The sequence below is a fragment of the Anticarsia gemmatalis genome, chromosome 29 (assembly GCF_050436995.1).
Source record: "Anticarsia gemmatalis isolate Benzon Research Colony breed Stoneville strain chromosome 29, ilAntGemm2 primary, whole genome shotgun sequence".
Taxonomy (NCBI): Eukaryota; Metazoa; Arthropoda; class Insecta; order Lepidoptera; family Erebidae; genus Anticarsia; species Anticarsia gemmatalis.
The window spans coordinates 4,605,500-4,628,125 of NC_134773.1; the positions used below are offsets into that span (position 1 = coordinate 4,605,500).

Consider the following 22,626-nt stretch of genomic DNA (forward strand, 5'->3'; position numbering starts at 1 on the left):
CCGGGTCAATTTTTTTTTACAAAATCCTTTATTTTTTTAAGCGTTTATAATATTAAAATTTAAAAAAAATATCCGTTCGTATCGATAGTGTAATTTTAAATAGGTAAAACTGAAGTATTCTTGTTTATTTCATTAATATAAAGAATGATCGTCAGTAAAAATGGGTTGAAATCGACGTAATGTAGCGTGAATCTAATTATTTGTCTACGTTACAATTTGTTATCTGTACTAACCTATAAACAATATTTTATGACAGCTACCTGCACGCCGAGAACAAACCAATTTCTCTATGCCACAGACGCCAAATGTCGCCATCGATCAATGACATTTTGTGTAGTTGAATTTATTGATATAAAGCGTTAATGTAAATAATAAACAATATCATCATAAAAGTCGGCTTCCAGTCGATATGTATGCCAAGGGCAAGGGCTCTACGGTGCCTTCGGACGCTCAGGCTCGCGAGAAATTGGCACTCTATGTGTATGAGTACCTGCTACACGTCGGTGCGACCAAAGCCGCGCAAACATTCCTGTCTGAAATACGATGGGAGAAGAATATAACACTCGGCGAGCCGCCCGGGTTCCTGCACTCGTGGTGGTGCGTGTTCTGGGACCTGTACTGTGCCGCTCCGGAGAGGAGGGACACTTGTGAGCACTCATCAGAAGCGAAAGCATTTCATGACTATGGATTTGTCAATTCTGGATATGGAGTCAATGGAATCGGCCACAACGCCGGCCCGGCGCCGCCTAACGACGGTACGTGTGCTAAATACGCGAATAGTTGCGCGGTAAACAGACAATTTAACGTTTTGCAACATGTTTTTAGGCCAACACATTTTCTTATCTTTCTATGTAAATAGCGTTTAGATTTTCGCTTTTGGTGGTCTAGTTTCTGCGTGGCGTCGTACTGTGGCCACTGTATGTTGGAAATGGGGTTATTTGTGGGGATTTTATGGTGATTTTATGACTAAAAATAAAAAATGTAGTGCAATAGTGATGGATACAGGAAGTGGTTGTATCTATCTCTGTCTAGTTTACTATAATAACAAATATGTGTGACTGATAACAAAGATATCAGCTTTGTGTCGCTCTAATCACTGTGTAGGGGATTTTAAGAACTTTATGTAATCTATATAAATATTGCACTTGTTTTTTCAAAGTAGGTTATGACCACCTTATATTTTTGTATTAATGTGGCATAAGAATCCCTCCGATGATGACTTAGCACTGAGTGATGAACGCTAATAACATTTCTCAAGAACTCAGTGTAAGTATGAGGTCAGGGCTTGTAATTAACTAAACGGCCTGTATACTTAAGATCAAATTTACTACAAATTTATTTCTACTGCACGAGTCTCCTTATGAGACTTATGGAAAATAAATTATTTGTATGGAAAGCTTTGGAGCTCTCTCAGCATTAACATTGAGGTGGATGAGTGACACAAGTTGCTGAAAGCTTAGTCTATATTTACAGATTTAAGAAAACCTGACAAATTAATTTTTTAAATCAGCAATTTATATCCTAAATCATAGTTTACCAATGTTTGCTATACTAGCCCTTATGGCGGTTGAAACCATTTTATGGGAGGAGGATTTAGTTTAGTTAATTAGAAATTATACAGCTATTATGTATAGGGGACTGCTGAAAAGCTTTTTATTGTGAAGTACTTGGTATTCCTTTAGAGATTGGTAACCTATTGCCTAAATGGTCAATAATATTGTGCAATATACCATATTAGGTAATAATCAATACAAAACAACCAGACCTGAAAAATATTATGGTATATTACAAAAATCTAAGTATGTACAGAGTGCAATCCTACTAATATTATAAATGCAAAAGTTTGTGAGTATGTATGGATGTTTCTTACTCTTTCATGCAAGTACTACAGAACCGATTATGATGAAATTTGGTATATAGGTAGCTGTAGACCCAGAGTGACATATAGCCGGCCTCTAGTAGTATATAGTTTACATTTGGACTCATAAGCCTGCAGTTTAATAATAAAACATCACTTACATTTCAGGAATGGGTGGTGGCGGCATGCCTCCAGGCTTCTTCCCCAACTCCCCCCTCCGGCCATCACCACCTGCCCCGCACCCAGGCTCGCAACCCTCCCCCCACGGACCTCAGCCACAGCTCATGGGCACTGGACAGCCGTTCATAGGACCTTGGTACTCTGGAGGTGGACCCCGAGGAGCTGTCAGGATGGGCATGGGCAATGATTTCAATGGACCACCAGGTATGGAAATGTAGACAATTTATTGTTTGATAATCTTATATCTTTAACTGAACATCATAAGTCAGTAATCAATTTGAACTAAATGAATTAATGATTTGATTTTGATCATAATGTTAATATGGGAACTAATATGATTATGCATTTTACCTTAATCTAGTAATTTAACTACTAGGCTTTTTTAAACAAAATATTAGATATGCTTGGTTTTGCTGCCCATGTTATATGGGTTAGAACCAAGGCAACACATCTATCACGTTTTTCTTATAAAAGTTTAAACATATTGAATAGATAAACTCCCCTAAATGTACATCAGAAACCAGGGGTAAGATTTCTTGTACACAGTTCTTGAAAGTACGAAAAGTCCCCTACCTGTATTTGGTGGACTCGACGCCTAATTCCTTCTTCATTATGAGAGGAGACCCTTGCCCAGCAGTGGACTCAAGGCTTAATCCTTTTCTCATTCTGGGAGGAGACCCTAGCCCAATAGTGGGACAGAAAACTTCTGATTTAATACAATGTAGGGTTATATATTAGAACTGAGGTCTCGTTCACGTTGCAGGTCCAGGCATGATGGGCAACAGTCTGGAGCGCGGCGGCGGCGGGGGCGGGGGCGGCGGCGGCGGCGGCGGGGGCGGCGGCGGCGGCGGCTTGCTGGGCGGGCCGCGCATGACGCCCCCGCGCCCCGGCATGGGGCCCATGAGCCCCGGCGCCTACGCCGCAGGCATGCGCGGCCCTCCGCCACAGGGACCAGGTAAGATACTAACCACTGAAAATAAAGACCACATTTAGGTTCTAGACCTACATTAATATTGCGCAATTAACAGTAATATAAGTTGTTAACCTCTCAAGCGCCCGGCCACCGTGTCACGGTTGAATGTGCTACCCCCGTCAAGCGTCCCGCCACCGTGGTACGGCAAAACGATCTTACATTAAAAAAACGTAGAAATTAAATGCTAAAACTATGTTTATCCCTTTCAAACCTATTTGACATTGAAGCTGATGAAACGAGACGACGATCTAATGCACACACTTGAATAAGTGGTTGATATAGGCCAGAGAGCACCTTAAACAACATCTGACCCAACGACATGTTCCTTTATGACCAATATTGTAAATACTTTTTTTAACTAATTTTAAAGATTTGAGTATATTTTACAGTTGGATTTTAATGTCATTATTTATTAACTACACGATAAGACCTTCCGTCATATTATTTTTTATGCCTAAAAATATTTTTTTGACTTTCTTCAAACACATGCCTAAAGCACACTGTAGGGAGCAGAGTAACGGTCTTGAGTTAAATAAAAGAACTTGACAAGAGTATAACCACCATAATTTATTTACAAAATGATCGTATATATATCTTACAAACTAAGCTTAGAAGTAGTGGGTGTTGTGCACCGCATCGCGGCGCTAGTGTAGCGCGGGCGCGGCGCTAGTGTAGCGCGGGCGCGGCGCGAGTCACTGTCGCGCAGGCGCGCCCCGCGTTTCGCGGTTCGGTATAAATATGGCGTCTTCCGCGCGGGCGCACTCATTTTGATCGGCGGCGCAGCGCGGTGTGGACGTCTTGGAAGATTGCGGCGAGTCGGCGACGATACGAGTATTCGTGAAGAATTGCTGATTCTGCTGTGTATCCTCGAAGCTCCTTATTGTTTCTATTGTCCTTTTCAGGACAGCCAACAGGAAAGTCATTCCTGTTTCTGTAGTCCTTGTTAGGACGTAAACATGAAAGTCAACTGCTCTTGTTTGAATAAAGGTTTCTTCTGGTTTGTCTATTATTTATGGTAATGGCTTGTCCTGGAGGTAATGTAAGGTGTGGTATTTTGGTACTGGTGGTAATGTATGGTAAGTACGCTACAGTACTCCCTCCCTAGCGAAGCGTACGTTTGGCTTGACGGTTCGGCCGGCCCTCGTAATGTATCGTTCGTTCGGTGGCGGTTGCGGCGTAGGCATCAAGAGTGTTGACCTCACAGCTGTAGCGGGCGACGAAAACATGTTCGATGAAGTAGTTTCCTTGAATATATGTGCGGGTTTAAGTCTGTCGATTGAGACTGTCGTAGTACGTAGTGGCAGCTGTATTTTGAACGTTTTGAGGTTGCGTTCTAGGACTTCATACGGCCCGTCGTAAGGTGGGGTTAACGGGCTTCGTACTGTGTCGTTGCGAAGAAACACGTGGCTGCAAGTTGCGAGGTCCTTGTACACGAACGTGTTTTTCTCCGACGCGTGAGACTTTTGCACTGGTGAGTGTGTTGCCATTGTTTCAGTAAGTTGTCGCACAAATTCGCAATCGTCGATATTTGATTTGGCGGGCATAATAAAATCGGATGGTAGGCGCAATGTCGCTCCGTACGTCATTAGTGCGGGGCTAACTTTTGAATCTTCGTGCAGAGCGGTGCGTAATCCTAGCAACACGGTTGGTAATTCTTTGCTCCAGTTTGCATTTGCACTTCTCGCCATCAGCGCTGCCTTTAAAGATCGGTGCCATCTTTCGACTTGACCGTTGGCTTGTGGGTGAAAGGGTGTAGTGCGCAGTCTTGTTATTCCCAGTTTCTTAGTGAGCTCTTTAAATAACGATGACTCGAATTGACGTCCTTGATCCGTGGTTAAGCGAAGCGGACAACCGAATCTTGAAATCCACCCATCGTAGAGCGCGTTTGCCACGGTTTCCGCGGTTATGTCTTGCGTAGGTATTGCTTCCGGCCATTTAGTACAGCGGTCAATCATTGTGACAATATATCTATAATCGTTTGATGTGGGCAGCGGTCCGACAATGTCGATGTGTATGTGTTCGAACCGTTGAGAAGCGGGAAACTCGCCGAGAGGACTCACGACGTGCCGATGTACTTTCGCGCGCTGACAACCGATGCACGCTCTAGTCCATATTCCGACGTCCTTGTTCATCGCGGGCCAGAAGAACTTCGATGTTATTACTTTCCTAGTAGTTCTCACTCCGGGATGACTAAGTTCATGTTGCGCTTTGAACGTAGCCACGCGATGGTCGCGCGGTAGGTACGGACGAATCTTGCCGGTCGATGTTTCGCACGTTATCGGTCGCTGATAACCCGGCAGTGAGATTGTCGTGAACTTTAAATTCGGCTTTGTTCGTAGTGCTGTCAGCTCGGCGTCGTGTTCTTGATCTTCGGCCAATTTGTCGTAATCGATGTTGTTTGGGCACTCTATTGCATGGATTCTAGATAATGCATCGGCTACTTGGTTTTGTTCTCCGCGCAGGTGCTTGATATTGTTACAAAACTGACTAATGTAGTGAAGTTGGCGCTCTCGTCGCGGTGTGTCGGTGCTGTTTGGACCACGTGTTAGTGCATACGTTAGGGGTTTATGATCCGTGCATATTGTTAAGTCGTTACCCTCTATTAGTCTTCGTAGGTGTTTAACAGCTGTGTACATCGCTAATAGTTCGCGGTCGTACACACTGTAGCGGCGCTGTGTCTCACTCATAGTTTTTGAATAAAAGGCGAGCGGTTTCCATATATTGTTGACTTTCTGTTGTAGTACGGCACCTAAGCTGGTATCCGAGGCGTCGGTGAGTAAGCACAGAGGCGCGTTGTGCACGGGATGAGTGAGTGTTGTCGCTTTGAGAATGCTTTGGCGGCAATTTTCAAAAGCGCGTTCGGATTGCGGCGTCCATGTTATTTGCGATTTGTCGTGTTTCTTTGTATTATGCAAATATTTGTTTAGCTCGTGCTGATGATCGGCTTGATGAGGTAAACAACTGCGGTAAAAATTTATCATACCGAGGAATCTTCGTAGTTCTTGCACGTTTCGGGGCTTCGGATAATTTGCAATTGCTTTGATTCTATCTTCGGTTGGTTTGATGCCGTGTTGGGAAACTTCATAGCCGAGGAACTCTACTTGTTCTTCTCCGAATTTACACTTGTCGATGTTTAGTGTGACTCCGTAGGTGTTGAGACGTTGAAGTACGAGATCGAGGTGGTGTTTATGTTTTTCCTGGTTTTCCGAACTAATTAGTAAATCGTCGATAAAACAGAACACAAAATCATCGAAGCCTCTTAACACTTCGTGCATGAATCGTTGAAATGTTTGTCCGGAATTGCGTAAACCAAACGTCATGCAATTAAATTCGAATAACCCGAACGGTGTTGTTATTGCAGTCTTCGGTGCGTCTTGTTTTGCAGTAGGTATCCAAAAGTAAGCACTTTTTATATCAAGTTTTGAAAATATCCTCTTGCCGTGTAGTTGATATGTGAAATCTTGAATGCGGGGTATAGGATATCGATCGGGAATAGTTACCGCGTTTAGTCTTCTGTAATCGCCGCATACACGTAGTGAGCCATCCTTTTTCTTAACGACGTGTAACGGGCTTGCCCAGGGACTGTTAGACGGTTGACATATTCCCATCTCCATCATGCGCTCGAACTCGAGTTTTGCAGCTTTATATTTATCGGGTGGAAGTGGGCGTGGTCTTGCATATAACGGTGGTCCGGTTGTTTCGATGTGGTGCGTTACGTTGTGTTTTGCAGGAGTCTTGAGTGACATTGGCCGTAGGACGTCTGGGTAGCGTTTTAATATATCGAGGTAAGCGTGGTTCTGATTAACCAGATAAATGCTTGATTCGTTGCTTCGTATTCGCACTGCGTTGATAGTGATATCTGTTACGCTGTCTACCAATTTCCTCCGGTGTAAGTCGACGAGAAGTTTGTAGTTACGTAGAAAATCAGCGCCCAATATTGATGTTTTTACGTCGGCGACGACAAAAGTCCATTTGAAACTTCGACGTAAACCTATGTTGAGCTCGAGTGTGCGCTCTCCGTAGGTACGTATCGGCGTGTTGTTTGCGGCGTATAGTTTGTAGTCGCGTGTAGAAGAGCTGCGGTTTTGATTTCTTGAGCGAGATGCGAGCACGGAGATGTCGGCGCCGGTGTCTACGAGGAAGCGCTCTCCTGTTCTTATGTCGACGACGCATAGGCGGTGGTTTGAGATGGGTACATCGACGCCCGCCACATTCGATGTATTATTCAGTTTTTTGACGTGTAGGTGCATGGCGGTTCACAACGACGTGCTTTGGCCCCAAATTTTGCGTGGTAAAAACATAACCCGTTGCGAAAGCTTCTAACTGGTGTTGGTGATCGAGAGCGTGGTTTGAAATTATATGCAGGAGGGGTTCGGCGGTAGTCTTGACGTCGTTGTTGTTGACGAAGTTCGGCGATTTCGATTGACATTTTCTCGAGTTGTGTAGTCAGGCGCTCGAATTCTTGATTGTTACTTGCGGCGGAGGTTGATGTAACTGCGGCGATGTTGTTAGTACTTGTGTGTTGAATCATCTTATCCGCCTTAAATGCCAGTGAGTCGAGTGATGATTCGGCGTCGATTGACAGTGTAGCGCGGATTTGAATTGGCAGTTGGTTCATCCACAGGACTTTCAATGCTTGCTCGCCGAGTAGAGTGCCGCCCGACTCTCGCATTCGCCGTAAGAGTTGTGATGGCTTTTGATCACCGAGGTCAATTCCTGCGAGCAATTTTTGCAGCTGGTGTTCGTCAGATTCCTCGTACACACTTATGAGACGAGTTTTGAGGGCTTCATATCTTCCGGTGGAGGGCGGGTTTCTTACAATATCCGCTGCCTGCTCTATGTCGCGTCGTTCTAACATAGTGATGGCTATGTTGTATTTGTGTTGTTCGCTGATTTTCTGTGCGGCGACGGCGGCTTCAAATTGGATGAACCAAAGGCTGGGGTTCTCGCGCCAAAATTTGGGTATGCGAGCTTGCAGAGCGATGGTGGAGATTTCTTCTTTGTGTTGGGCTTCATGTTGTTCTTCCATTGTGGCTGGAGCTGGAGGACGGCTTGCTTGAGTCTTGATGGTTCTTCGGGGTCACCAATGTAGGGAGCAGAGTAACGGTCTTGAGTTAAATAAAAGAACTTGACAAGAGTATAACCACCATAATTTATTTACAAAATGATCGTATATATATCTTACAAACTAAGCTTAGAAGTAGTGGGTGTTGTGCACCGCATCGCGGCGCTAGTGTAGCGCGGGCGCGGCGCTAGTGTAGCGCGGGCGCGGCGCGAGTCACTGTCGCGCAGGCGCGCCCCGCGTTTCGCGGTTCGGTATAAATATGGCGTCTTCCGCGCGGGCGCACTCATTTTGATCGGCGGCGCAGCGCGGTGTGGACGTCTTGGAAGATTGCGGCGAGTCGGCGACGATACGAGTATTCGTGAAGAATTGCTGATTCTGCTGTGTATCCTCGAAGCTCCTTATTGTTTCTATTGTCCTTTTCAGGACAGCCAACAGGAAAGTCATTCCTGTTTCTGTAGTCCTTGTTAGGACGTAAACATGAAAGTCAACTGCTCTTGTTTGAATAAAGGTTTCTTCTGGTTTGTCTATTATTTATGGTAATGGCTTGTCCTGGAGGTAATGTAAGGTGTGGTATTTTGGTACTGGTGGTAATGTATGGTAAGTACGCTACAACACAATATTCAGATTAAACCGACTATTGTACCACCACTATCAAATATTATTTGTGGTTTATTTTTTTAATATATAGCAAATTTTATGTAGATTTCAAATATATAAGGTATGACTAGGGTGTTAGTATCAAAATATGACGGAATCGGCGCTTAAACGCCAACCGCCAATTCAATTTCGCGCGCCATTTTTGGCCTGGACGCTTAACGGTATATTTGAATTTTGACGTGGGGCGCTCGAGAGGTTAAGGTAACATAGGTTCTAACCCGAGGCAAAACACCATTGATTGTTCGGAGTTATGTGTGTATTAGAAATAATCTTATGTTCAGAGAAGACAAAGTTGGATAAAATGTTGGCTCTGGTTCCGTTCAGTCCCGGATTATTGTTGAGTTTTGGGACATCCTGTATATTTAATGACCTGGCAAATCTTGTCATTAGTAAAGATTAATTAAGGCGCGCCCATGGCCAGTTGCATTCTTAGTCCGTGACCACTTTTATATTATTCTGGTTAGCAGGGACCACTATGTAAGTATATTAAAAATAAAGTGTAATAATCGTCCTGAAAATTTTAAATTAAAAATCGTTTGTGAACCATATTTTGGCTTCCACGGACCACTGATTGGGAACCACTGAACTATACGATAAGAAGATATTATTATAGAAGCTCAGCCTACATTCAACCCCTAAACACACACAGGTATGCCACCCATGGGTATGGGTCCTCGCGGCGCGTGGGCGGGGGGTAGCGGGGGCGGCGGCGGCGGGGGCTCCGCGCCGCTCAACTACAGCGGCGGCTCGCCCGGCGCCTACGGGGCTCCGCCGGGCTCCAACGGACCGCCGGGGCCCCCCACACCGATCATGCCAAGCCCACAGGACTCGTCTAACTCTGGTAAGTGATGACTTAAATATAGGTGGAGGGTATTGGATGGGTAAGCGTTTTAATTGGGTTGCTGAAACTTTTTAATGTCTTTATTATATACTAGTACCCAAAACTTCGTCCGCGTGAAGTTTAGTAATTCTTCCATTTTCATTTTTTATTCCTGCTCTAATCCAATTTAATATCGTTATGTTATTTGGTCATAGTCTACTTAAATAAATGGACTATTCAACACAAAGATATTTTTTCAATTCGAAACATTAGTTCCCGAGATTAGCGCGTCCAAAAATACTTTCCAGCTTTATATCACTTTTTATTTCAAAATTATCTTTATGTAACTAGTCTGCAGCATAAATAGTAGCCTATTTTTGATCCCTGGTCTCCAATAATGTCTACAAAATTCTATTAGTTCTCAGTTCAGCCTTTTAGCCTTGAAAAACATCAATAAAATTAATTAAATACAGTATTTAAAGTACACTAAAAAAGTTTCAGCACCTACTAGCTTTTAATGTTAACCCCTTCCTAGCTATATTTACCCCTCACTTAGGGGGTAAGCTTCATCATCTTTCATCAGTTCCTGTTATAACAATTGGGGTAAAATGTATCATCAAGCAATATTTAATTGAATTTAAGTAATTTTACTGACCTTAAAATGTAGGTATATGATTGTTGAAAATAATAAATATAAGCATGGAAATTTTAAGTATATTGAATTCTCACTGTCCCACTGCTGGGCATGGTATAAGAAATGAGCTTGGTTAGGTTTCTAGTCCTAGTCCACCATGTGGTTCAATAGATTAAAATTGCTATTTTTAAAGAAATTACTTTTGTTTATATTTTTTATTATCCTTCTAAAGAAAAATATGTAAAACAATAAAAGAATCGTTGCTATTCTACTCACATGACGTTGATAGTCACATGGTCATTAGTATAAAACATGAGTATATAACTTTATTGAAATATCACCATAGGTATATATAGGTATGCACATTTTCAATCTTATACCACTATACATTAGTATACATACGTGTAAAAAAGAAAAGAAGATTTATAAAATTCTTTCTACTTCTTTTCCATTCTGCTTGCTTCGTTCTCTTATAACCTTGGTTTACGCTTCTGTACACTGCTTAAAATTCCGTTCTTATGTACATAACTGCCAACTATGTACGAAATTGTGTATGTATTTGTCTTAATATTAGTTTAAGTTTTAGTTTTAAATTTAATTTCGTTTCTCATATAGAACATGTTTGGTATGTACAGTCAACTTGGGTAACTTTGAATCATTTGGGTAACATTGACAGTGGGAATTTGAACTAGTTTCCTTTATTTTTTCATATGAAACCAACACAATTGATAAAGATTCATTTTAGTATTGCATACTTTTATCAATTGTGTTGGTTTCATATGAAAAAATAATCGAAACTAGTGCAAATTCCCACTGTCAATGTTACCCAAATGATTCAAAGTTACCCAAGTTGACTGTATGGCATTATATTTCTCTATGCGTGCAAAAGCCTTATGTTCATCACATAGGCTTAGTGTGGAAGACATTGCATAACTTGAAAATCTTCTAAGTGATTCCCAGATAACAAACAATTTCTATGTAAGAAACGAACGAAATTTCAATAATTATGACATATTATTATTAGGATTAAGAAAACGGAATAATTGAATAATATATGCTGCATAAACATAAGTAGGTAATCGGCAACATTTTTAGACAAAATTAGTAGTTTTTATCGCTGAAATGACATGCAAGAGTATCAAAACAAGGACTCCTTAGTGTCATGTAATAGGGGTCAAGCTTGTAGCTATGTACTAGACCAGACTTATGTAATAGGGGGCGAGCCTATTGCCATATACCAGGTATATTATTAGATAATGAATAGCAAAGCACTGAGAATTTCTAAGTCTTTGACTTAATTGGGAATAATCTATGACTGCAATTTAAATAGTGATTTACACTATAGTTTTCCAACATCAACTTTAAACAATAGTGAAAGTAATTGAACCTTTATGATCCGCATACACTATGGTTTAGAAACCATAGAGGCAGTTTAATAATATTGTCTATGCAATGCGAATTTGAAAATGGAAAGTTAGAAGTCACGCATTTGCGCGACAGGGGCTGACGGCATGTACGCTCTGATGAAGCCGGGAGCGGGAGCCCTAGGGGCGGAGTTCCCGCTCGCGGGGGACCACGGGCCCGCACCGCAGCACCTGCCCCAGCCGCCCGCCTCCGAAGGTGCGCAAAAAAACACGCAAAGAAAAAAAAAATTTTTTAAAAAAATTAAAATATTTTTTTTTTCATGCGCTCGTGTCTTAAAGGGCTCTGACACTTGCGTTTTTGCGATATTTTTTGGAAAATAAATGGTTGTGGTGGGTGTGCGGTGCTGTTCCGTGTTTCATAGTGCTTTGATTAAAATATAGTTTTGGTTTTTCTGATTCGAAAACCGCCGAAACGGCGTGTCAGAGTCCTATTTTTTTCGTTTTAATTCGGTTTTTTACCGGATTTTCCCATCACCTATGTTGTCTGCTTTTAGCTTTGTTTTTAATTTTTTTTTATTTCTAAATTCATACATAAAATCACGCCTTTACTCCATAGGAGTAAGTAGAGACCAAAGAACGCTACTTGGTACGATCCTTACAAACTTCCCTTGCTTCATTCACATACATAAGTACATGTTGTCATACAGGACCGCCTGTGACATTTTTATTTATTTTGCTCATTATTAGCTTGCTAGCAATTTCAATTGTTACGATATTTTAAAAATGTTGTATTTATAAGAAAATTCACAAGACTATTTTAATTATTTAGGACGAATCTTCGGGTATATTATTATGCATAATATAGAAAAGTTTGTGGCAGTAGTCAATGATACAGAGAGTGAATTTACCGCCAGTTCGGAAGGTGATGAGAAGAGCTTGAAAGCAGACACTGCTAAGTGATGGTATTCTTAAGTTAGTATTACTTTTTAAAAAACCATTGGTTATAAGAGAAAAGCAAGCGGTGTGATGAAAAATTTGAAGGAATACTATAAGTCTTCTTCATGACTGAAGAAAATCTGGGTCTTGCATTTTTAATTGTAAATATGCTCATAAAATTTCATGAGAATGGGTCAAGCCGTTTCGGAGAAGTACGGTAACTAACATGGCGCATGGAAATTTTATATAAGATATAAGCTGATCCGCGCAACTTCGCTAGCGTCACTTTAGAGAGAATGGGTCATAATTTTTCTTCAATTTTATAATATCTATACTAGTATTATGAAGCTGAAGAGTTTGTTTGTTTGTTGGAACGCGCTAATCTCAGGAATTACTGGTCCGATTTGAAAAATTATTTCAGTGTTAGGTAGATCACGCTACGACCAATAGGAGCAGAGTATCACTAAAAAATGTTACAAAAACGGAGAAAATTATGACCCATTCTCTCTTACGTGACGCAAGCGAAGTTGTGCGGGTCAGCTAGTTGGTTATAAGAGGATATATAAAAAAGTTAACGTGAAAGTTGTATAATATATATTATTGTTATATGCTAACATAATGCCTGGCCACAGGTCTCGGCGGCGTGGACGGCATGAAATCGTCTCCGGGCGGCGTGGGCGGCGGCGGCCCCGGCACGCCCCGGGAAGACTCCGGCTCCGGCATGGGTGACTACAATCTAAGTGAGTATCACTCTTGTATATATGCAACGTGTAATAGAACGCACACGCCCTGACAGATTTATTGTTTAATGTATAATAGAATACGGGAGTTTAAAAGTTAAGATTTATTTTTTGTCAAATACCGAAAGTATGAAAAATAACCCTCTTATTCATAAACACTATAAACCTATTTTAGTTAAAAAGCTACTATAATATGTTTTCTATTTTTCATTTCGCTAAGGAGTGAAAGAAACAAAACACTTTATAAGCCTTTCAGCCTTTTATATATTTTTGTAATTTTTTATTCTTATTTTTTATATTATTGTATGGATCTTTTGTTATGATATAGGTATTAGAAATAGCAGTTTATAACTGAATTTGGGTTATATTTTGAACAATAGCGGGACATATTCCTTCAAGAAATCATAGTCATACAAGGTTTCATAAATATTTTTCATTAGAATATGAGAAAACGATAAATTTGCACTTGCAGACCTGTCTTTATTATAAATGCCAAAAGTATATATGGTGCAAAGGCAAGTTAAATAGTGTTTTGTTTGCAAAGCTATAATCGACCAGTCAAATGCGGATAAAAAATTGCTTTCTTGTGTTCTTATATATTATATACTTATTATATTTCGGGTATAGAGTCAGTAAGAACTAAGCAATTAAATAGTTTGAGCAGCTTATGATACGGATTTATAAACTTCGGGCTGCGACTAGGAATGATAGTGGTAAAAATCAAAATCAAATCATTTAGGTCAAATATTGACACTTATGATAGTCGTTACAGTTACTGATTCTACCACTAGCTCGGAAATCGAAACAATTACAATTACATTCTGAATTTCAATCAATCAGGCATTTCTAATCTAAAGTCTGAAAATATATTTATTTACTATACTTTTTCACAAAGTATTGAAGACATTTTGTTCCTATTTTTTTTTTGGCGTATAAGGGCTGTGCGTCAATTATTTTACACGTTGCATAAATTAATTCAGTTAGGCATATGTATATAGCCGATATGTACCATTTATTTGTAAATAATGCAAGATATACACTGTCCGATACACACTTAAATATGTAGTGTAAAAATTTGACCGTGTGTAGCTAGCTCAATAATTTTAAAATTAAGATGTAGCATCCACCTATTTTCATTATTTTTTGTATATAATTTGTTGTAAATAACATTTTTTAGCTTTGTTAATGAGAAAAATAATAAAAAAAATATTAAAATATAAAAACGATAAATTTATTGGGATAGATCTCCCACACAGGCAGTTTGTCGGTTTCTATGGTCCAGCCAGTCTCAGAAACCATTTTGACAAAACTGCAATTAGCAGACAGCTAATGTTTTAAAGAGTTTCATTGTTTTCAAAAATATCCATACGATTGTGGATGCATTTGTAACCTTATTTAATTTAACCCATTACTGTCCCACTGCGGGGCAAAGACCCGGAATGAGGGAGGGGTTAGGCCTTGAGTCCACCACGCTGACCAAGTAAGTGCGGGTTGGGGACTAAATAAACTATATCCTAGGCATAACTCATATGTCAAAAAATAATATCACTCAAAAATTCACATCATCAGAATTAAGAATAAAAATATAAAATTCTTTTATTATAATAATTTATAAAATTACAGGTCCCTTTCAATTCTGAGATTTTAAAGAAAGGTTACATCTACGCTGACGTTCACAGTAAGTTTTTAATAAAAAAATGGTGGATGCTGCATGATTACATATCGGGTGTCGGTACAACTGCGGTGTTAATAATCTAACTTTAGTAACTATGGCGGTTATACAGTCTATCTATCGCCGTTGCCTGTGGTTACGAAAGTCTTTCATACAGTCGACTTGGGTAACATTGAACGTGGGAATTTGAACTAGTTTCGATTATTTTTTCATATGAAACCAACACAATTGATAAAGATTCATTTTAGTTTTGCAAACTATTATCAATTGTGTTGGTTAACCCTTTGACCGCCACGGTCGGCTATACTAGACGATTCAGAATGTGCTCAAGACGCTTTCGTTGGCAAATGTCGACAAAAATATAGCGTCGTGAGCACTTTCTGATTTGTCGAATATAGCCGACCGTGGCGGTCAAAGGTTAAGTGACTACGGCTATACAAATTCAGTCACGGGACTAACGTCGGCGACGCGACTCGTATAACAAATGGATTTGTATGGCGGTTGTCGTTTGAAGACGAAAATCGTTAAGTATCGAATAGCGGCGTAAACGCTCAGTATGTTAACGCGTACATTACATAGATGTACGTGCAGTGATATTTGAGCTGAGCGTCTCCGTGCTTCGAGCACGTTACAAGTCTAACTTGTTAACATAACATGAGTTCAGACAAACACTTCAACTACTTTGATACTAGGTTGACTATTAACTATACGTCGCGATAGATTGACTGTATAAAGTTAGCTTATACTAAAGTTTTGCTTCATTATTTTTTAACTAAAAAGTAAATAAGTCAAACTTTAGTTTTTATCTAAAGATAGGTTATTAATTCCTGTAGTTATTTCTAAGCTTCGTTTGCGACCCGTTTGGAAATATATTTGGACCGGCAAAGTTAAAAAACTAGGCCGCTACATTATAAAATAAATCCTCCGTTGTCTGTCTGTCTGTTCACGACAATCTGAGAAACTACTGAATGGATTTTTATGCGGCTCTCACCAATAGTACAATTAGATTATGTGCAACCTCGGCATTTCAGTAAAATTTTATTAAAATAAGTTTAGTCGTTAATTCGTAGCAGACAGATAGACTATCGCACTTACATGTATGGATATATTTTCTGAATAATTACTAGTATATTTCTTAACTTTGCCGTACCCAAACATATTTCCACGGTGTTGTATGTTTTTTATCCCATGGAGCGGCCGTCGTACATACATAAATGCATTTTATGCATTTACTATTAGTTTAATACAAAATTCAGTTAAATAAGTTAAAATAGAATACTTTGTTTGTCTCGAGCGTCCAATGGACTGTTCAGACAAGCGTCAGGCCTGCTGGCTTACTCCAACCAAAATCTGTGCATCTAGTGAAAAGGGTATAGCCTCGTCCTCGGAAAAAATGATCTATCGATTAGTGAAAACAGATTATTTATCTATTTTCACTAAACGATAGATCATTCGTCGTTTTGATATTAAAAATGAGAAAGTTAGCAATGTGCAAAAAGGGTTATCTTACACTATAAATGTTGCAACAGTGGGATAAAAGTGTACTCTAATTTCTTAACAATTTTTTGATGAAATATGACTACCGTTTTTCACTGGCACAGAAATAATCTTAGATCATCGAAACCAACTCAAAATGTTAATAGTAAATGTAATTAAAATGCATTAAAAGTCATGTATGCGGTACGCTCAATGGGCTGTCTTAGAAGTCCTAGTAGTTTTGACAATACAGTCTTCTCGTAAAGGTTTTGGGGGCCCGGGCGGCGACCAGAACGATCAAACGGAATCAGCAGCCATTTTGAAAATAAAGGAAAGCATGCAGGAAGAGGCCAAGAGATTTGAAAAGGACCCCGAGCATCCGGACTATTTTATGCAGTGAATCGTTATTTACCGATAAAACTGATGCGCGATAGTTTACCTCTTAAATACCGGTTTTTACGGTACAGGAATTCCGATACCGGTTTTGTGGGTGTCGGATTGTTGAGATACCATTTTTTTTTCGGCGTTTTTCTGTTGGTTTTACGATTGGTGTTGCGTGTTGCCGGTTTCTGGTATCGGTTTTTTCCGGTATCGGTTTTTCGGTATCGTGTTTCTTTTTGCTGTTTAGTATTTTGTATAATATTCGGAGATTACTTTCGTTTTTGATCTCAAAATTTTTGTTTTTTACGGTAAATGGTCGCGCGCAATGTTTTCAAACGATCTGATGTTAAAAATGTATTTTTTAATACCCATTTCTTTTGGCGTTTCCTTTGCACAGCTATTTATTATTATATTTCTTTGTTTTTAATCTAGACCGATGTAGTTATTTTTGTTTTTTCAAAATTTTTTGACAATTTTATTTTTCGACTTTTTTCCTTTTGAAGGAAAACCAAACATTATCATTAGAATCTTATTGTCGAAAAGTGAAAATAATTTCACATTAAAATGACTTCCGGGACTAAATAGATTGTAATTAAGACTGCGAATAGTTGAGCTATTCGTTCGTAAACGTTTCACGGGGAACGGTCCAGCCGTTTTACATATTTCAAATGGACTTAAAATCAAATTGTCAAAGAATAAGACCCAGAACATATTGATAGACGAGAAATGAAAAATAATGTCATGACAGTTTTTTTGTTTTGACAGTCAGTGTCTAGTGTCAAGTGTCAGTGACGGAATGTCTTTTTTTGTATAGAAGTTATGACGACGTCTTATTGTATCTGACACTGTCACTTTAGAGACTGACGTGGAGTCTACAAGTAAAAGTCGCCGACCGGCCGACATATTATGTCAGCGACTAGATGTTGGCGACTTTTTATTTCAAAATATTCATGTTGGTGACTTGTAAGCTTGACTTTTGTAATATAATCGTATACATCGAGCCGCCGACAATTGTCAGCGTGTTGGCGACTTTTTTGTGTAGACTCCTTCAAAGACGAAATCTGTCAAAATTAGTGATGTACTGTGTATTATCTATTTACTTAGTTATATATTAGAATTTTTTATTATTATTATTATTTCGAATAAAAAAAAATATTATATATGTATTAGTTTGATAAATATCTTTATTTTTAATATAATTTTTTGACTATATGTGCGGTTGCGTGATTGTTTACAATTTTAAGCTTGTGGGGTAGACAGAGATACTAAATTGATTAGGCAATTAGGAAAAAAAATTAAACAAAATTTAAATTTTGCAAATTGAATTAAAATTAGACGGTAAGACTTTGAAAGGAATAACTTTTGATTTTTTTTGCGTTTTTTTGTAGATTTTCAAGGTGAAATTGGTACAAAAATTTTGGAAAAATTAGTAAATAACTAAAGAATTCTGTCTACTCCACTAGCGTATGCGGCCGAAGCTATATTATTTATATAATTTAAGAAAACGACGAAACGCACCGATTTTTAATTATTCAATGTGCGTTTATTTATATATTTGTAATAATTATAATCTTCCATTTATAATTGGGGGGCATTTTTTGCGAAATTAAAACCCTTTTAAAATATATAATCAAATTAACCCATTAAGGTCCCACTGCCGGGCTAGTTTTATCCCGTAATGAGGGAGTGGTTGCAATAAATCTAACCCATTACTGTCCCACTGCTGGGCAAGGATCTCCCCCTGGAATAATCCTGGTTAGGCCTTGAGTCCACCACGCTGGCTTAATACGGTTTAAAGGCATAGAAAGGGAACAAATTTTTGAAAATCAACAATTGGTTTGGACCGGAATATACCACCTTTACCATTGGTATGTTTAATATCTTATCAAATGGAATATTGACAGATATTTTCATGAGTTTACTGTTAATTAATCTAGCAGGTAAGTTATCAGACACTTAATTATAAGCTGTGAAAGCTCTTGGAGAAAATCTCTTAACATCTTTGAGAAAGATTTCATTTATAATTCAAATCAATAATACATTTATGTCCATGATTGAAGGCACTCGTACCTATTGCAAGTTAACGCAAAAACTGAAAAATTTGACGGGACGGACAAAAACCGGTTACTGATACTTTCGCAAAGCATGTTGATTATATAATAGAATACGGGAATTAACGCGAACACGCATTTTACTTCGAAATACCTAACGTTTCGGCGCTATTTCTCGATGACTCGCCGTGTTCGAGTTAATTCCCGTATCCTATTATATAAAAACTGGTATTTTTCGTCAAGTTAGGGTAAATTTCGTAAAAAAATGTCACCCAATTATCAATTAAATACAATCAAAATGGTAAATAAATTATTTAGATTTATTTTGTGTTAAGCTCTTAATGTTCCTAGAGGTGTAATTTTATTTATAAGTCTGGATGTTAACAATTTATCGGTGCGAGCGGTCGCGCGTTTGGGACAAACCGTTGTTGAACAACTTAGGCCAATATTCACCCGTTGGCGTTTCTCTAACGTTACCTTTGCGAATATGATACTATTAAGTCGGGGGAAAAAGTCTTTTCGCATTATAGTATGCATGAACTTGTAATAAAATCTTTTCTCTACACAATAAAGCTCGATATTTGTGTACCTCACGAGCTCACTGAAAGAAACCTAATGAATCGTGTGCTCATTTGTGATTCTTGAAGCCAAAGAGATTTTATTACAAGTTCATACATACTATAATGCGAATAGACTTTTTCCCCGACATAATATTTAAACATATGAACGATGTAGGACGGCGTGATTATTCTTGTTGCCTACAAACGTTGCGTTGTCGCGACGTTGAGGAAACGCTAACGCTCATAAATCGCCGGTGTGATAGCGGTCTTAGTAGAGAGTCTTGTATACAAGGTTCGCGGTACGGAGGTATACAACATACAGAATGTATAACATCAGTGACTCGGCTTATACAGCTGACGGTGACCTGTTTCATACACATACTTTAGGTAAAACACAGAATTGGTAATTTAAATCTAGGTGAACTATCAGTATGTTAACTTGTACATTACACAGATGTACGTGCAGTGATATTTGAGCTGAGCGTCTCCGTGCTTCGAGCACGTTGCAAGTCGGTTTCGGTTGTTGTCTTTAAAGATAGCAGTTGTTAAGCCATGTCAAAGGTCTTCGGCTATGAACAACTTTGGCACTAGGTTGACCACTAACCATACAGTGAAATATAATAGTACTAAAATAAATGAATTATATCTCGTCGATTTACTAACTCGGTTTGTCCCAAACGCGAAATCGCGTCAGTTTTTTTTTCATGTTCCGAAGCGCGACCGAATTTTCTCGAACCGTAAACTTAAATTCGGTACCGAAATTCCTCTCGCTACGGAATGAGCATTTATTCATGTTTAATAAATTGTAACGACTTGCAAAAAACGTCGCGGTAACCACTGTGTCTAGTAATAGGGCTGGGACACGAGCAAAATTACCGAAACCGACCGATACCAAAACCGGTAACGATTTTTTTTAGAAAAATAACCGGTATCGGTAAATTTGCACGTCACTAGCCGGAGGTGGAGATTTTTATGCAGAAAAAAATTTTATACCGTGAGATAGTGATGTGTTGTAGTTCTTTTTTTTTTAATTCTGGTATTTTTCATGTAGCATAGGTATTTTTTTCCTGGGGTGTGTGGAAATCTGTATAAATTAGACTTTACTAGAGATTTTTCGGAGAGGTAGTTATTAAGTTGTATGGGGTTCCCGCCCTATCATAGCTCTGCGCAAGATTGGGTCCCTCTAGTGAATATTACTAACAAATTCGGTAGCAATTGAATCTCGACGTTTATTCCGACTTAGTTCTCATATTTAAATAAAAAAAATCGTGTAAATAAAATCAAATTTTTCAAAGTCGATATTTTTTCTCATGAATTTTTTTTCAATTATTTTTTTCTGGCAACACTAAACGGACCCAAAAATTGTATATTATGCAGTTGAATTAATTAGAATATAAGAATTTAGTGTAAACACAAAAAATAGAATTCAGCAATGCAAAAAAGTTTTTTAAAAAAATATTAAGGATTATAAATTAATTTTTTGTTTTTAATGTAATAATAATTAATTATTATTAATACAATGATGTAGAATCAGGTTGTCTTTATTTTAAGATATGCATTATGTTCATTTCGTCAGTTAGATAAATAAATATTTTTTTCTTATAATATTGATGTCATGTTTATATACATACATAAATAGTTATTATATATTAAAGATATTAGTCGTTTTATTTATTCACAATCCTCTCAAAACCCTTTTTATAACCGACTAGCTGACCCGCGCAACTTCGCTTGCAACATAAGAGAGAATGCGTCAAATATTTCCCCGTTTTTGTAACCATATTTACTCGTACTCTGCTCTTATTGGTCGTAGCGTGATGATATATAGCCTATAGCCTTCCTCGATAAATGGGCTATCTAACACTGAAAGAATTTTTCAAATCGGACCAGTAGTTCCCGAGATTAGCGCGTTCAAACAAACAAACTTCAGCTTTATAATATTAGTATAGATTATTGTCTCACTGATGGGCAAGGGTTTCCTCACGGATCGAGGGAGGGGTTGGGCCTTGAGACCACCACGCTGTGTAAGTGCGGGTTCGGGACTTTTCATACTATCAAGAAATACATTAAAATTTTTGGCAGTAAGGTTTCATCATGTTTTCCTTCGCCATTAAAACAAGTGATAATTATTACACGCAATAGATTTTACACACACACTCTATCGCGCATGAAACAACAATCGCGCGTGTAGGGAAAGGAAAGACCACGGCGGGATTCAAACCTACCACACGCGGCGCTACGGTAGTTGCGGCGAGGTGACTGCTTAACCCATAATATAAATTTGAACCAGAGACATTTGGTTAAAATAGTATATAGGTAGTAGGTATAAATTCGTTTTCGTTTCGCCCATAGCCAGTTGCGCTCACCGGTCGGTAAATGATCTGTGGGTTAAGCAACCATTGGCGCGGTCATTCCATAGATGGGTGACCGCATAGTGGTATTTGAACTGGGCGTCTCAGTACTTCTGAGGGCACGAGAAAAGTCGGTCCCGGCTGTTGTCTACTAAGATAACAGTCTTTAAGCCACGTCAAAGGCGTCTCGGGCGGCTTGAACGCACGAGAAAAGTCGGTCCCGGCTGTTGTCTACTAAGATAACAGTCTTTATATAAGCCACGTCAAAGGCCTCTCGGGCGGCTTGAACAACTTTGACACTAGATTGACCACTAACCATACGACAAACAAACAAAACAATACGTTTCCAAAAACGTACCTACTACATATTTAGAAATCAAACCTGTAAACTCCTATCTTTATAACTAAAACACTACTGTAACATAGTTTGCGTGTTCAAACCGTCAGGTGGCGCTTCCCACGCTTGTTAAATCACTACGGGTTATGTGAGCGACTCTGAACTGAATTATATATTGAGGTACAGTTTGTAACAGAATAGTTACAAATAATAAATAAAATAAATTTAACCCATTACTGTCCCACTGCTGGGCAACAGTCTCCTCCCATAATGAGGGAGGGGTTAGGCCTTGAGTCCACCATGCTGGCCAAGTGCGGGTTGGGGACTTTGCATGCCCTCAATAAATGCATTAAACAAATTTTAGGCATGCAAGGTTTCCTCACGATGTTTTCCTTCACCGTTGGAGCATGTGATAATTATTTCTAATACACACATACCTAACTTCGAAAAGTCGTTGGTGTGTTGCTTCGGGTTCGAACCTGCGACCACTTGCGTGGGAGGTGTCAACTTATACCACTCGGCTAAAATAAATTGTAAGTACTAATTTTAGTCGTATTTTGTTTGTTATTGT

At 39.0% G+C, this 22,626-nt stretch overlaps 1 protein-coding gene across 7 annotated transcripts; it reads left to right on the forward strand.

The window, feature by feature from the left end:
• Nucleotides 1–283: 283 nt before the first annotated feature.
• Nucleotides 284–21,025, forward strand: Ssdp (Sequence-specific single-stranded DNA-binding protein). Of its 7 annotated transcripts, XM_076133482.1 has the most exons (8): nt 284–755; nt 2,027–2,242; nt 2,802–2,993; nt 9,383–9,574; nt 11,688–11,807; nt 13,120–13,227; nt 14,851–14,905; nt 16,642–16,773. In XM_076133482.1, exons 1-7 carry the CDS (start codon nt 410–412, stop codon nt 14,865–14,867), a joined length of 1,191 nt encoding a protein of 396 aa, XP_075989597.1. In that variant the 5' UTR covers nt 284–409; the 3' UTR covers nt 14,868–14,905; nt 16,642–16,773. The 7 variants fall into 7 exon arrangements, with proteins under 7 accessions (XP_075989597.1, XP_075989595.1, XP_075989596.1 ...); XM_076133480.1 differs by lacking the exon at nt 14,851–14,905 and having other exon boundaries at nt 16,642–21,025; XM_076133481.1 differs by lacking the exon at nt 14,851–14,905 and having other exon boundaries at nt 2,808–2,993; nt 16,642–21,025.
• The last annotated feature ends 1,601 nt before the right edge of the window (nt 21,026–22,626 follow it).